Genomic DNA, 16,314 nt, shown 5'->3' on the forward strand with positions numbered 1-16,314 from the left:
ACCCTCTGCGTGAAGAACCTTCCTCTCACATCCAAATTATACTTCTACCCCCTCACCCTTAGATCATGACCTCGTAACTGTACCCAGTCTAGGGAGCAGCCTCTCACTATTGACTCTATCTATTCCCTTCAGTATCTTATATACCTCTATCATGTCTCCCCTCAATCTCCGTCTTTCCAAGGAGAAAAGTCCCAGTTACTCCAACCTTTCCTCGTAACTCAGTCCTTCCATGCCAGGCAACATCCTGGTAAACCTCCTCTGCACCCTCTCCAGAGCCTCCACGTCCTTCCGGTAGTAAGGTGACCAGAACTGGATGCAGTACTCCAAATGCGGTCTAACCAACGTCTGCAATGGTGACCCCAGATACAGGTTCATCCAGGATGGAGGGCGTGCTCTCACTGACCTCTTGCTCAAAATGTGCGTAGAATGCGTTGAGCTCATCGGGAGCCGGCGATTTATCTGGAGTACTGTGAGCAGTTTCACTCCCCTTTTTTAAGGAAAGATATTATTTCATTGGAGACAGTTCAGAGAACGTTCATTAGGATGATCCCTGATATGGAGGTAATTGTCTTACGAGGAAAGGTTAAACAGATTGGGAGTCATTGCAATTTAGAAGAATGAGAGAATCTCATTGAAACATATGGGATTCTTAAGGGGCTTGCCAGGGTAAATGCTGAGAGGGGGAGGAGTCTAGGATGGCATAACCTCAGAATAAAGGGGCACCAATTTATTTGAGTTATTATTGTCACACGTATTAGTATACAGTGAAAAGTATTGTTTCTTGTGCACTATGCAGACAAAGCATATCGTAGAGAAGGAACGAAGAGGGTTCAGAATGCAGTGTTACAGTCATATCTAGGGTGTAGAGAAAGATCAACTTAATGCAAGGTAGGTCCATGCAGAAGTCTGATGGCGGCAGGGAAGAAGCTGTTCTTGAGTCGGTTGGTACATGACCTCAGTCTTTTGTATCTTTAAGACTGAGATAAGGAGGAATTTCTTGCCACAGAGAGCTGTGGGGGCAGAGTTCCCATGTATATTTAAGACTGAGATAGATTTTGGATCAGCAAGGGAATCAGGGGTTACAGGGAAAGGGCAGGGAAGTAGATGTGAGGAATGTTGAATCAGCCATGATCCTATTGAACAGTGGAGCAGGCTCGAGGGGCTGAACAGCCCACTCCTGTTCCTGTTTATTATGGTATTTCCATAAGAATGCAAATGAACAGATGAATAAATTTGTCAACATAGCACCTATTTCAAACTGCATCCATGTGAAACACACTTGTATTCAAAATTTAGAGCAAATGCTCCATTTAGAACAAACGCGCACACGGTGTGATGTGCAAGATGGCATCTTGTGTACAATGATTTCACTGTCATCAATGCAGAGAGTTTATGTTAATGGAGCTTAGAATTTTATGAAGTTCTGACAGTCACAGGTGTCATACGATAACATAAATATGTGGTATGTACCATCAACTTTTCTGTGACTGATTTCTATGATGAGGCAGCCACACGCAGATCGATGTACAGGTTTGACAGATTAGTGTTAGTAGCTGCGGTTGCAGTATTCCCACAGAGCCTTATTCCTTCCAAGTTTTATATTTTGCCATAGCTCCTGCAAGGGTTGCAGAATGACAAAAGTGAAAATGTCTACATTTCCAGCCTTTCAAACGGTAGCAGACTTCAAAAACCATGTTCTTCTCCAATTCTCTCAAGCTCTTCTAAGGGGGTCTTTTACATTCAAGCCCTTCTAGGTTGGCTAGGGACCCTTGGGCAATTTGGTAGAGGTCAATTTAAAGCCAAAAATGAACTCCTATGAAAGTTCCTGGGACAAATACAAGGCAGGAGCAGAGAGGTACAGTTCACCTCACCTATCTGGTGTGTATATGATAGCAGTGTTCATATTACTGGGCTAGTAATCCAGAAGCTGGAACTAAAGATCCATGAGTTTATATCCCATCATAGCAGTTAAGGAATTTAAATTCAATTAACTTAGTTCCAGATTGATTTAATTATCAGTAATGTGGCCATGACACTACTGGATTGTTGTAAAAATCGTTCCAGTTCATTAATGCCGTTGAAGGAAGGAAATCTGCTGTCTTTACTTGGTTTGACTATATCTGACTCCAGATCTTATGGCTGATAACGAAAATGTGGCTGATGCTTATTTGTCTTCTGACATGGCCTGGCCTCAATCTATCAATGATGTAGATATGCCGGCGTTGGACTGGGGTAAACACAGTAAAAAGTCTGACAACACCAGGTTTAAGTCCAACCGATTTATTTGATAGTAAACTCACTCACTTTTGAGGTTTCCCTCTTCGTCAGGTTCACCTGACGAAGAGGGAAACCTCGAAAGGTAGTGAGTTTACTATCAAATAAATCGGTTGGACTTAAACCTAGTGTTGTCAGGCTTTTTACTGTCCCAATCTATCAAGCCACTACAACTAGATACTGCAGTGGTTCAAGAAAGTAGTTTACCATCATCTCCTCAAAGGAAATTAGGGATGCACAGTAAATGTGGGGAAAACGATGGCCTAGTGGTATTATTGTTAGACTATTAATCCAGAAACTCAGTGAACGTTCTGGAGAACTGGGTTGGAATCCCACCACGGCAGATGGTAGAATTTGAATTCAATAAAAATGCGGAATGAAGAATCTATCGATGACCATGAAACCATTGTTGATTGTCAGAAAAACCCATCTGGTTCATTGAAGTTCTTTAGAGAAGGAAGTCTGCCAGTCTACATGTGACTCCAAAGCCTTAGCAACTGCCCTTGGGCAGCCAGCCAGTGATGCCCATGCCCTAAGTGTGAATAAAAAAAAGTGCTGGCCAGTGATGCCCGTATCCTGTGAACGAATAAATGTCTGAAATGTTAATCTGCATTCTTAGCACACGGGTTCCCTACAAAAAGGTATATTTGTACACGAATGTATGAAAATGTTGCACTGGAAAATACCAACTGATACTCACAATACATAATACAACCCAAGAATGCTGAAGGAGGCCATTCGGTCCATTGAGTCTGCACTGATCACAATCCCATCTGGGCTCTATCCCTATAACCCCATGCATTTACCTTAATTAAACACTAAGGAGCAATTTAGCACAGCCAACTCACCTAACCCTTTGGAATGTGGGAGGAAACCAGAGCACCCGAAGGAAACCCATGCAGAGACAGGGAGAACGTGCAAACTCCACACAGACAGTGACCCAAGCCAGGATATGGAAGCAAGTCGCTGGCGCTGTGAAGCAGCAGTGCTAACCGCTGTGCCACCTGATCAATCTAGCTGACTCATTTCATATCACCATACAGATGTAAGCTGTCCACCAGTTGCCACAGATACAAAGGATGCCAACATTTAAAATAGAGCCCAGATCCTAACAGATAATATTACTATTATTTTTAATCCATCACTGAAGGAGGAGCTGTCACAGCTGTTTCTCAATATTGTTCGACCACAAAGTGGTACATTAACGTTCTGAAATGATACAAATCATATAAGATAATGAATAAGTGTAGATATGATGGAATACGAGATATATTATCTGGATAATTCATACAAACAGGAAATTTAAAGTTTGATATTCATCACTCAGATATATCGATAGGCAACAGTTTAAATTTAATATTCTGTCAGCACAGGAGCCTTTTAAAGCTCTAAAAACAGCCTGGAGAGATGCCAAATTTTATTTTCCAGGGGAGGATCGTGTGCCAAAAGGAATTTTAGAGTAGGTGATTCAGCATGTGATTCTTGGGATGTTTCTATTTTGAAAACCATTTTATGAATTTTCGTACTTAGAATGAGGTCATTTCGAAGGTGCGGGCGGGGGAGGAGCAGAATGTGGAATTGAGGTCACAATCAAATCAGCCATAATCTTTATAGAATAGAATCATAGAACCCAACAATGCAGAAAGAGGCCCTTCGGCCCATCGAGTCTGCACCAACCACAATCCCACCCAGGATCTAACCCTCTATCCCTACATATTTCACCCGCTAATCCCTCTAACCTAAGCATCTCAGGACACTAAGGGACAATTTTAAGCACGGCCAATCAACCTAACCATGGACTGTGGGAGGAAACCAGAGCACCCGGAGGAAACCCACGCAGACACGAGGAGAATGTGCAAACTCTATATCTCATAGACAGTGACCCGTGCCGGGAATCGAACCCAGGTCCCTGGAACTGTGAAGGAGCAGTGCTAACCACTGTGCTACCATGCCGCCCCTCACCGAATGGCAGAGCAAACGCGAGGAACCAAACGGCTTCCTCTAGTTCCTAATCCGTATGTTTCTATTTCTGCCCCGCTAGGACCCTCTCCAGATGCCAGGCGTGAAATTTGAACATTGCCCCAGCAATCAACTTCTGCAGTCTCCCTGCTGAGATTGAGTCAGAGCTGAATTTCATTGTGGCCTTGCCTCTGTCATGAGCTGTGTTGAAACTGCCCAAATTCATTTCAGGGAATCAGGTTTCAGTTTTCAAATCCAACACCAGTTTTGAGAGCAAATGGGTGTGTTCAGAACTTACTTGATAATATATTCTTGCAACTAGAACAGAGCTATTGGGATTAAGTGGTGGGAAATTATTTGGGCCAAGCAGACCATGTGTGCAGGTGAAAATTTGGGTAAGAGTGATCATTGTATCATAAAGATAATAGTGATGGAGAAGTGCAAGGAACTCCCTAATATATAACTTCTAAATTGGAAGAGGGCTAAATACAATGTGATGAGAAGGGATCCAACCAGGACTAACTATTAGGAGGCTGTTTGGCCCATCCAGTCTATCTCAGCTCCTCACAGAGCAAACCACGCATGTCCCTGCCCCTGTTGCTCTTTATAGCCCTGCAAGACCCTCCAATTGCTTATTTTTGCTTCCACCATCCTCAGAAATTATGACAGGCTTAAATTAGATAGACAGGGAAGATTTCTTCCCACTTTAGATGATGGTAGAATGACTAGGTGACTCAGATTTAAGAGTTTGGACAAGAAGTGCAGGGGGAATGTAGGGAGCAGTGAGTGGTGATGACCTGGAATTCACTGCCCACAAGGACGGTGGAAGTGGAAACATTCAATGATCTCAAGTTGGAGAGCACTTGAAAGAAAAAAACTTGCAGGACCATGGGGATTGAGCAGCGCAGTAGGACCGACTGGGTTGTTCTGTAGAAAGTGGGCATGGACTTGATGGGCCAAATGACCTTCTGCACCATAAATGACTTCCAAGACCTACTTGTCAGCTGACATTCGGTTCTACTGATATTTTTGCCAGTGTATCTACAACATCTTTCCAGTAAAAGGGGAAGAATGGTTAGGAAGGTCTCAGTGAGAGATTCCAGACTATGTCAGGAATCCAGCCTACTACTCCCTTCTAAAAGCTCAGTCCCACAGTGTTTTCCATTTCCCAGCCTATTTTCAAATAATTCATTGCCTTTACAAGGGGGAGATGGATAGGATCCACTTGCCTTGACTGTCCGACCTCCTCTCATCTATTTTCAAACATATGCCTGAGTTTGCTGCGTCTTTGTGGCAGGTGGAGGTTAAAACCTCCGTTATGTTCTCATGGTTATGGCATTGTGGCCAAAACCAAGTTAAAGACGCAATATAAATGCACATCATTGTTGTGGCTGTTCCTGAAGTGGTACTGACAGATAAATAATTAATACTAGCTCTTTACACTCTTAAATCCTGGATGCAGGGTTTGCCAGATAGATTCCAGATTCCCCTGTTTAGAGGCCAACAGAATTCAAGAACTTGACCATTTGCGGACCTCAAAATAATGTTGAATGAGAGGGGAGGGGTGAGAGAACGACAAAAAAAAAATCAACCGGCAACCTATTTCTTTTGGTTGGCTGGCCTCCCAAGGCTTGATGCAACAAGGTTCTCCCCTAAGACTGACATGACTTCTTGTCAGAAGCCATTTACCTCTCTCCTCTACCACAAGCCAACAGCCCCTGGTCCTGAATTACAACGTCTCTGGAGCGAGGAGTAAGTGTTGTCTTGCCAGAAGGATGCCACAATCATGGCAAAGAAATCTGCATTTTCTGATTATACAATGCACCTGAGCCCACAAAGTGCCCAATGATGTCCCTGCCAAGACTCAAAACAAAGAAAGTACTTCAATCCATATTTTGAAACACTAGAATTTAGCAAGAATTCTGCTGCAAAGTATCTATGCGGGGGTGTTGGGAGGGGCAGCAGTGTTGGGGGGGGGGGGCATTGGGGGGCAGGGATGTTGGAGGGGGTGCTGGTTGGTGGGGGGGGGAAGCGGCTGTTGGGGGAACTATTGACTTTTGCATAGTTGATTCAATGGGAAATTCATTCACTTCAAACAGGTGAAGAAGAATATTCTAGATGGAAATGATTTAAGACACATTTGGGTACTTACAGATCAAATATATGACCAACAATTTATTGAGTGTTGAGGTTTCACAAAAATGAATACAAACAGAAAAACATAGCTGTTTAGCCAGCTTCTGAAAAAGTTCGGATGGACACAGTTTCATCCCACATTTTCACTCAATTCTTTATTTGCCTCCATTAGAATAAAAGCAACCACACTCCAGGTTTTATTCCTTGCAGCAAAAAGTGTTATTTCTGACAGAGATCACGTGCGTCTCCTCCAAACCTCTGTCTCTGGACTCTCAACACATTCGCAGCCATGGTCTGGGGTAATTTGTGCACCCACTTTCCTTAGATGTTTAAGGAGGACTGTGGGGCCAGGTAAGTGAGTGTAAAGAACCAGGCATCTGTAAGGAGATATGTTGTCGTATTTGTGAGCGCAGGAACTCATCAAGGCTCCTTAGACAGGACCATCCAAACCCATGGCCACTTTCACCATCTTCAAGGGCAGGGCTGGGCAGAAGATCCATGAGAACATTGGCACCTGGACATTCCCCTCCAAGCCACACATTGGAAAATATGTCACTGCTCCTTCGCCGTCACGGGGTCAAAACCCTGGAACTCCCTCCCTAACAGCATTGTGGATTTACCTACACCTCGGGGACTACAGCAATTCAAGGAGACAGCTCACCACTGACTTCTCAAGGGCATTAGAGATGGGCAATGAATGCTGGCCTAGCCAATGAAGGCCACATTCCATGAGCGAAATAAAAACAAACATTCATTTTGTTCTAAGAGTTCGGAGCACTCTGCCAAGGTATAATACAAGAGCCACTTTGACTAATTCCTGCTGCCAAAAATGAACATTCTTGACATTTGAATAAGAATGGTTAAGCTGGACGATTTCCAAAATGCCCAGAAAAAAAAAACATGTCAGGACCAGTTGTTAAGTAGTTTTAAATTATTCTGGTGCTGTGAAATTGTGCTATCAACTGTCAAATCAGAATGTGTTTTCAAAAGCAACATGCAACAAACATATGGAAGGATATCATTGGCGTTTGAACAAATATCTTTAAAAATTTACATTTCCCAAAGCCTTGTTTATCTAAAGTTGAGCGGATAGATGTTGTGAATTTCCACAGCACCGCGCCCCAAATGATTAGTTGTTTCCATCGCAAGAAACAGCAACAGCACAAGCGGTTACTGATTTACAGAAGTCACTAGCCGAGGTGAGTGGAAAATTCCTAGAATCAAGACAACTGTGTCTATTGCAAACCTGGGTACAGGAAGTCCAGGGGCCTTCATTTCGCTGAATGAATGAAGCATCTTATTTGTAAGCAACTGTGCATGTTTATCTGTCTGTCAACTGGGATAAGTTCATAAACCCACAAGTGAGAACGGCTTAGTTTGTTCAGGTCATCCAGACCCACGTTATTGCCTTGAAATAATGACTTAACTTGAAAACAATGCGTGTTTTTCTAAATGTTTCTGCTGAGCTGGATCAAGAAAGGATTTTAGATTTTCTTTAAATCTAATTAGCTGGCAATCATTTTTTTTCATTTACGGAATGCAAGGCCAGCATTTATTGCCCATCCATAGCTGAATGCACACATTAGAACGCTAGGTTATGAGTCACTTTTCGGCAGTACGTGAAAGAATTGTGTGGTTTAGTCATCTGTACACAACTCAAATTCTATACAAGAGATGTGGATCAAATGAAAGCCAAGGGGCTATTGAGTTAGGATGATTTGTAAGTCAAATTCTGTTTTTATTATATGGGATTCCACAATATTTACTGGTGTTCAAAGGATCATGTGGCGCTCCATGAAAATGGAAAATCCATGAATTTGCCTTCAGTGTACAATGGGGTCCTTATTCCCTACAACAAAACCCACAGCTTATAAGTAACTAAATACGTCAACTTGTTTCTTTTTTAAGATGCAAATCTGACCCATTGTTTTGGAAGATGCATTTCTCAACTCCTTCTGTGTCCTTACGATTGGAGACCAGTAACCTTGAAAAGCTATAAATTGATTTTATATTTCAGCTCTGGGCATACTTCACACTAGGCCTCACTTTAGTGTTTTGATCCAATAGGAATCATGGGATTGGCTTTCAAGCCTCCTGCTACGCTTGGCAACATTGAATTGAGCGTCATTTACTTCAGAACAACTCGTGTACAGAGCACTGACATCATTTCCTGACTCAAATCCCCAGTGCAAGTCAAAATGTCGACTTTTAAAGATTACGAATTCCTTGCCGCTGGCTAAACTACAAGAAGATGAAATACAGATTAATTTTCCTGCTCTTGGATCTACACGTTCAATAAAACACTTTCAAAACACCCCTGAAAACAAAACACCAGGTGGGGCATTCAAGCATCAAAAGTAACTTACTTAAATTCAAGCAACAGGAGACACAGTCTGTCACATTCCATGTCAATGTCACTCCGAAACAGAAAGAATAGAAAATGGCAGTCGATCATTATGCATAAATAGAAAAACCAACAGTCAGCTAAGTGTCTTTTTTTTTGTCAATGTAACCAATTCATTGAAAGCTATTTAAATTCATATTATGAAGAGGGTCCACTGGGGTCAGTTATTGCCCATTCACCAGCAATGCTCTTTATCACACTTTTCAGAACCAATACTTCCTGGCCGAATCCTTCAATCTTTACAGTTCATCGGGTCTGTGGGAGGGAGGGGGTTTCTGTTGGGTTTGCTCATCATCAGACGACATGTCTTTTTCCCCGTCCTGGTCACTGTCCTCTTCTGGTCTCCTTTCTTTCTTTCCTTTTTTCTCCTTCTTGCTACTCCCTTCTTTGCCCTCTTTATCCTTACTTTTCTTCTTCTTTTTCTTCTTCTCTTCATCGATCATCGCAGGATCCCCCTTCTGGCCATTCCATTTCTCCCTCAAACATTCTGAAACAGATTCAGATTGATTCACCTTTTGTGCAAGAGTCTTTGGAAAATTACTTCTGTTTTCTTTAGCACACGTAACGTAATGGAAAAATAAGGCTTTATTGCACAGCTATACTGTGACTACGCAAATGGTTTCATTTGAGCGCTCCCAACATTCAGCAAGGTGTAATGGTTTTTACAAAAGAAGCTTTATTTTCTTGAGTTCAATGACTTCTAATTGATTGCAGCCTAAGGAGACCTCGACAATGCAGCAGGATAGCATCAGTGACAGAAACTTCATTCTTGGGACATGGACATCACTGGCTGGCCAGCATTGATTGCCCATCCTTAATAGCCCAAGGGCTGTTGAGAGTCAACCACATTGCTGTGGCTCTGGAGTTACATGTAGGCCAGACCAAGTAAGGATGGCAGATTTCCTTCCCTGAAGGGCATTAGTGAACTAGATGGGTTTTCCCAACAATAGACAAAGAACAAAGAACAGCACAGCACAGGAAACAGGCCCTTTGGCCCTACAAGCCCGTGCCACCCATTTTAACAATGATTTCATGGTCAAAAATAGATTTTTAATTCTTATATGTTCTTTATTGACTTCAAATTCCACCAGCTGTTGTGGTTTTGAGTCCCCAGAACACTAGCTGAGTTTCTGGATTAGTAGCCTAGCAATAATACCACTAGGCCATTGCCTTCCCAGTGGGGACCATCTGTCTCCAGTCCAGCTCCTCTAACATTAGGAAATATGCCACAAAGCAGCACATGCAGGCAGTGGGGGGGGTTGCGAGGGGATCATTTATGTTTCTCTCATCTTAAACTAAAGAGATCTGTTACTGCAACTTACAATAAGAGATGCCACAGCAATGCAGGAAGATAAGGAAATACAGTTTTGCTCCTTCACAGGGTTTCTCGAGCTGGTTTCCACCCAATGATGACTGTTCTGCCTGCAATAAAAAAATTAGAACAGCCTGCCTACACGAGGTGCATGTCGCCAGGACTTTTAGGCGTTAGAAAAGTTTCTACCTGTCTCATGGGGCTTCAGCACATGCTGCTCACAGAGGAACATGGTGAGATCTTCCTCCTGGTGATTTTTATACCAGTCTTCAATAACATCTTCATACTTTTCCACCATTACATCACACTGGGGTATGAGAGAGAGCGAGCACACAGTGGAGTTAGACAAGCACCAACACAGTTTCACTGCTTTTAACATATTTATCTGCACTGCCATCCAATCCCTAAATGGCTTTAAAACACCAGGTGGGGCATTCAAGCATCAAAAGTAACTTACTTAAATTCAAGCAACAGAAGACACAGTCTGTCACATTCCACGTCAATGTCACTCAGAAACAGAAAGAATAGAAAATGGCAGCGGATATTATGCATAAATAGAAAAACCAACAGTCAGCTAAGTGTCTTTTTTTTTGTCAATGTAACCAATTCATTGAAAGCTATTTAAATTCATATTATGAAGAGGGCATCTTGCTCCCCACTGGTATTTTGTTGGTTAACAGCAGGCTGAGAACAAGACATTTTGTGTAGAAAATCATCACGCAATCATTGTGTGGTCGGGATATTCTTCAACTTGCAACTACTATGCAGCAACACTCAAACAACAACAGATGAATTCTAAAGGAATGTGTGAAAGCAGTTCTGTCCCACGTTCTGCCACCTCCCTCCAATGCTCCTCCCAAGGGTTAGAACCCGCGTGGCACCCCCACCCACCTCCCCAAACAATTTGTTTCAATTTGCTTAAATTTTGAAATTCAGGGGGAGAATTTACCTTTAAACTTATATGCATTTTATTAACACCGTTACTACCATATTGTAAAGATCATGGTCACGCGCTGCTGCCTCACAGCTCCAGGGACCGGGTTCAATTCCAGCCTCGGGTGACTGTCTGTGTGGAGTTTGCATGTTCTCCCCATGTCTGCATGGGTCTCCCACACTCCAAAGATATGCAGCTTAGGTGGATTGGCCATGCTAAATTGTCCCTTAGTGTCCGAAGATGTGTAGGTTAGGAGGTTTGGCAGGGGTTACAGGGATAGGGCAAGGGGGTGGACCTGGGGGAAATTGGCCTCCTTCTGCACTGTAGGGATTCTATGATTCTATGTAGTAAATGAGGCAAATCAATAGCATAACAATATGTTTGCCTTTTATATTTTTTCTTCCTTTGCGGAAAGCAGGATCATGTTCCAATGGTGCTAAAGACTTTCCAATACCCTGATTAATAACCCATTTGCCATGTCTGAGACTCAACGATGAATGCCAAAAGTCTATTCACGTTCAAAGGGCATCAAGGACACAAACACAAACACAAGAGAGATCACCAGAAAGTTACCAGGAGTGGAAACGTTGGCTGTTCTCCCCTCCTGCTTGTAGCACTCAATGCCCCTCAGCCCTAGATCACCTCAGACCAAACCTAGAATGTTCCTGGTCTCTTCGCTCCAGTTCCATATTGAGCAAAGCAGTTTACAATCGAAGAATCGATGGATCTGGAATTAGTTATCATCTTTCTTTGGAAAGCAGCACTTCACCTGCTACCACCTCCCCTCCCACCATCCCTCGCTACACCCCTCCCTCTACTACCCCCAACCAAGTTGTAGATCAGGTGCTCTGCACATACCTGCTTCTTCATGTCAGAGACCTCAGCTGATGTCTCATTCCACAGTTCATAGGGAATGTCCATGACAACTTTTACACCTTTATGAACAAGGCCATGGAGAGTTTGGAAAGTCTCACTCATTCCCTGATTTGGAAAGAAGCAAAATAAAACACTTGTACTTGATTTTTGGTTAAAGATACATTTGACTATTGCTTTTAGTTTAATGTTATTTTATGCAATCTCACTCATCAGCTTCTCCTAGTGTCACAAATTGGTCTTTAGTGACTGTTTCGCTGTGCTTAAAGGCAATTGTTAGTTATGGGGATAAAGCTAAGGCTTATATTACTGGGTGCTCTGTACATCCTCATAGCATTTAGACAGTTCCAGGCCAAGTGACTACTGCTTCATTCCTCTGGCAATAATGGGTCAATTTGAGAATATGATGAAAACTGAGCTTCATTACATGGTTGTGAACTTGGAAACTGTTAAACAGTGCCAATCTCTGGCTTTTCAACCTTGCAGGAAACAGCATGAGAACTAAGAGCAAGAGTAGGCCATCAACAAGATCCTGGCTGATCTTTTTGTTGACTCAGCTCCATTTACCCGCCCACTCACCGTAATCCTTAATTCCTTTACTGTTCAAAAATGTATCTATCCTTGTCTTAAGATCATTCAATGAGGAAGCCTCAACTGCTTCACTGGGCAGGGAATTCCACAGATTCACAACCCTTTGTGAGAAGGAGTTCCACCTCAACTCAGTCCGAAATCTGCTCCCCCTTATTTTGAGGCCATCCCCCCAAGTTCTAGTTTCATCTGCCAGTGGAAACAACCTCCCTGCTTCTATCTTATCTAAATTCTTCATAATCTTATATGTTTCCGTAAGATTTCCCCTCATTCTTCTGGATTCCAATTAGTATAGCCCCAATCTACTCAGTCTCTCCTCATAACTCCAGAATCAACCTAGTAAGTCTCCTCTGCACCCCCTCCAGTGCCAGTATATCCTTTCATTTAACCAAAACTGTACAAGTACTCTAGGTGTGGCCTCACCAGCACCTTATACAGCTACAACATAAGGTCCCTGTTTTTAAACCCCACCCCTCTAGTAATGAAGGGACAAAATGCCATTTCGCTTAGTAATTACCTGCGGCACCCGCAAACCAACTTTTTGTGATGCATGCACAAAGACTCCCAGGTCCCTCTGCACAGCAGCATGCTGCAATTTTTTTACTATTTAAATAATAGTCCATTTTGCTGTTATTCCTACCAAAACGGATGACCTCTCATTTACCAACATTATACTCCATCTGCCAGACCCTCGCCCACTCACTGAACTCAAGAATGTCCATTCTGATTGGAAAATCCATTGCACATTATTGAATGTTGAACTAGTCTTTAAGTAGTTAATTAACTAACTTCATGACTACTGATAAACATACTAACCAGTCCAGAAAGATGAAATTTTAATTTGGAGGGATTCAGTGCTTCTAACTTCCTGGTCTGTTCACTGCAAGAACACTTCAATGTGATGGATTATTTATCCTGTCTGCTGACATCACTGTTCCTGGATTGTTGGAGATCCCTTTATTTTGGCGCCCAGATTTAAACTGCCATTGGGAGAGGGGAAAGTCATGTTAAATTGATCACTAGATTTGTAGGAAACTTTCCTTGAGATTAGCGGCAAGTGCTGTTACTGTGTCCCTGCAGCACAATGGCATAGCGGTTAGCACTGCTGCCTCACCGTGCCAGGGACCTGGGTTTAATTCCCGGCTTGGGTTACTGTCTGTGTGGAGTCTACAGTTAACTATTCTTAAGAAAGCCCACAGACATCTCTACTTTCTCAGAAATTAAGGAAATTTGGCATGTTAGTCATGACTCTCATCAACTTTTACAGATGCATCATAGAAAACATTCTTTCTGGTTGTATCACAGCTTGGTCTGGGCTCCTGCTCTGCCCAAGACCGCAAGAAACTACAAAAGGTCATGAATGTAGCCCAATCCATCATGCAAACCAGCCTCCCATCCATTGACTCTGTCTACACTTCCCGCTGCCTCGGCAAAGCAGCCAGTATAATTAAGGGTCCCACGCACCCCAGTCATTCCCTCTTCCACCTTCTTCCTTTGGAAAAAGATACAAAAGTTTGAGATCACGCACCAACTGACTCAAGAACAGCTTCTTCCCTGCTGCTGTCAGACCTTTGAATGGATTTACTTGCATTAAGTTGACCTTTCTCTACACCCTAGCTATGATGTGACACTACATTTTGCACTCTCTGGTTTCCTTCTCTATGAACGGTATGTTTTGTCTGTATAGCGCACAAGAAACAATACTTCACATTGTATGTTAGCACATGCGACAGAAATAAATCAATTCAAATTTTGCACATTCTCCCTGTGTCGACGTGGGTTTCCTCGGGTGCTCCAGTTTCCTCCCACAGTCCAAAAGACGTGCTGGTTAGGTGCATTGTCCAGGCTAATTCTCCCTCAGTGTACCTGAGCAAGTGCCGGAGTGTGGGATTTTCGCAGTAACTTCATTGCAATGTTAATGTAAGCCTACTTGTGACACTGATAAATAAACTTTAAAAAAAACCATGAGCCTTACACATGTAGAAAAGATAAGCTCTAGCACTATTTTAAGGTAATCCATACTAGCAGGGGTACCTAGTCAGCTTCAGCACTGAACATTTCTTCCGTCATTCTTGTCTATAAGCATTTCTTCACTGAAAGAACAATGACATCCGGAATGACCCTCTGGGTAAGGGAATGGACGGATTACTCTGGAATAATTCTGAGAGTTAGATACGATGACAGACAGCTAGTGTAAGTAAAGACAAGGTAAACCATAGGACTCTATGCAAGCATTAGCGTGATGGGCCACAGGATATCCCTCAGAGTTCGAGGAGCAGTAAAGCAATGTTGCTTTGTGAAGGCAGAGAAAGTTGGCACAGATTCCAAGGAATTGGAATGTAAAACATTTACATGTTTTGTAAATCAAAACTCAAAAGGATAGAGTGCAGGGAAAATGTTTGAATATTTCACTGGTCATAGAATGTATGGCATGGAGATAGGCCATTTGGCCCAACCTGGTCCATGCTGAACAAAAAGTCCATCTAAGCTAACCCTATTTGACTGCATTTGGCCCATGTCCCTCAAAACCTTTCCTATCCAGGTATCTGTCCAAATGCCTTTTAAATGTTGTCAATGTCCCTGCTTCAACTGGCAACTCATTCCACATATGTACCACCCTCAGAGGGTAAAGAGTTGCACCTCGGGTTCCCATTAATTCTTTCCTCTCTTAACTTAAACCTATGCTCTCTAGTTCTTGATCCCCTGACCCCAGGAAAAAGAAATGAGTGTATTCACCCTATCCAATGGATGGGAGGCTGGTTTGTGTGATGGACTGGGCTTTGTTCACGACCCTTGTGGTCTTGGGTCATGATTTTATACACCTCTAAAGATCACCCCTCAGTCTCCTACGCTCCAAAGAAAAAGTCCTAGCCTGTCCAATCCCTCCCCATTACTCAGTCCCTTGAGTCCTGACAACATCTTTGTAAATTCTTGTAAATAGCTTAAGGAAAATTGCGGTTACACTTGGATGAATTCAAAACAAATGCACAATTTTTCACTTGCCTTGGTATATCAGGATGATGTAAGAATACTAAATTCAAACTGACAAGAACAAAAATAAAATTTTTGAAACAGCACCAATGAGGAAATCTGCTGTGAATTTCCTTCTTGAACTGAGAAACCCAAAAAGCAAAACTTATTGTTAATGCATTAGAAAAACTGAAACAGGTCAGAGAGTCCACGTGACAGAGAAGTGAGTTGATATCATCAAGCTAGGGGCTTAAAAACTTATGGACTTTAGGGAGAGAGTTGGTTGGATGGGATTGAGTTCCATAATTGCAAAGTCATTGCAAAGAATGACCTGATTTTGGATGTGTGAAACTTTGTCCTTGATTGTTGCTGGGTCAAAATCCTGATATTCCCTACCTAACACCATTGGGAAGAACATGACCAGCACAGAATTTGCCCTTGTTCAGGTAGAAGGTTCAGCTTCTCAAGATAAGTTGGGATGGGCAATAAATGTACTTTTGGTGCTCATATTCTAAGAACAAAAAATAAGTCAGCTGTGAGTTTGTGATTTAATAAATTTACAGTTGTTTTGTCACAAACAACAATCCTTCAATGTAGATGCCACAAGACATCAAATACGAAATCCACCATGGTACCCAGCACCAGCAAAACCCAGAATATAATTCTTTTCCCCCCCTTCAGTAAAGACAGTTTCTAGCTGTCCAGATCATCAATAACCTGTCCTCGTCCCTCCACAATGAGGAAACCCACCAACGCCTCTACTTTCTCAGGAGGCTAAGGAAATTCGGTATGTCTGCTATGACTCTAATTTTTAGAGATCACAGAAAGCATTCTTTCTGGTTATATCACAGCTTGGTATGGCTC

The 16,314-nt window shown here is 42.5% G+C and overlaps 1 protein-coding gene across 2 annotated transcripts in view; it reads right to left on the reverse strand.

Annotated features, from left to right (window-relative positions):
* The window catches only part of cnpy3 (canopy FGF signaling regulator 3), a 31,332-nt gene that overhangs the window by 3,872 nt on the left and 11,146 nt on the right, over positions 1-16,314 (reverse strand). The window contains exons 4-6 of one of the 2 annotated variants that reach the window (XM_080187902.1): positions 11,878-12,000; positions 10,275-10,392; positions 6,382-9,260 (exon numbers count right to left, since the gene is read on the reverse strand). In XM_080187902.1, the coding sequence (XP_080044028.1) occupies positions 9,013-9,260; positions 10,275-10,392; positions 11,878-12,000 (489 nt within the window). In that variant the 3' untranslated portion in view covers positions 6,382-9,012. Of the gene's footprint in view, positions 1-6,381; positions 9,261-10,274; positions 10,393-11,877; positions 12,001-16,314 lie in introns of those variants that run through there. The other variant, XM_080187903.1, reaches the window with a different exon arrangement.

The sequence above is a fragment of the Carcharhinus amblyrhynchos genome, chromosome 4 (genome assembly GCF_965287045.1).
Source record: "Carcharhinus amblyrhynchos chromosome 4, sCarAmb.v2.hapA, whole genome shotgun sequence".
In the NCBI taxonomy this organism is placed as follows: domain Eukaryota; kingdom Metazoa; phylum Chordata; class Chondrichthyes; order Carcharhiniformes; family Carcharhinidae; genus Carcharhinus; species Carcharhinus amblyrhynchos.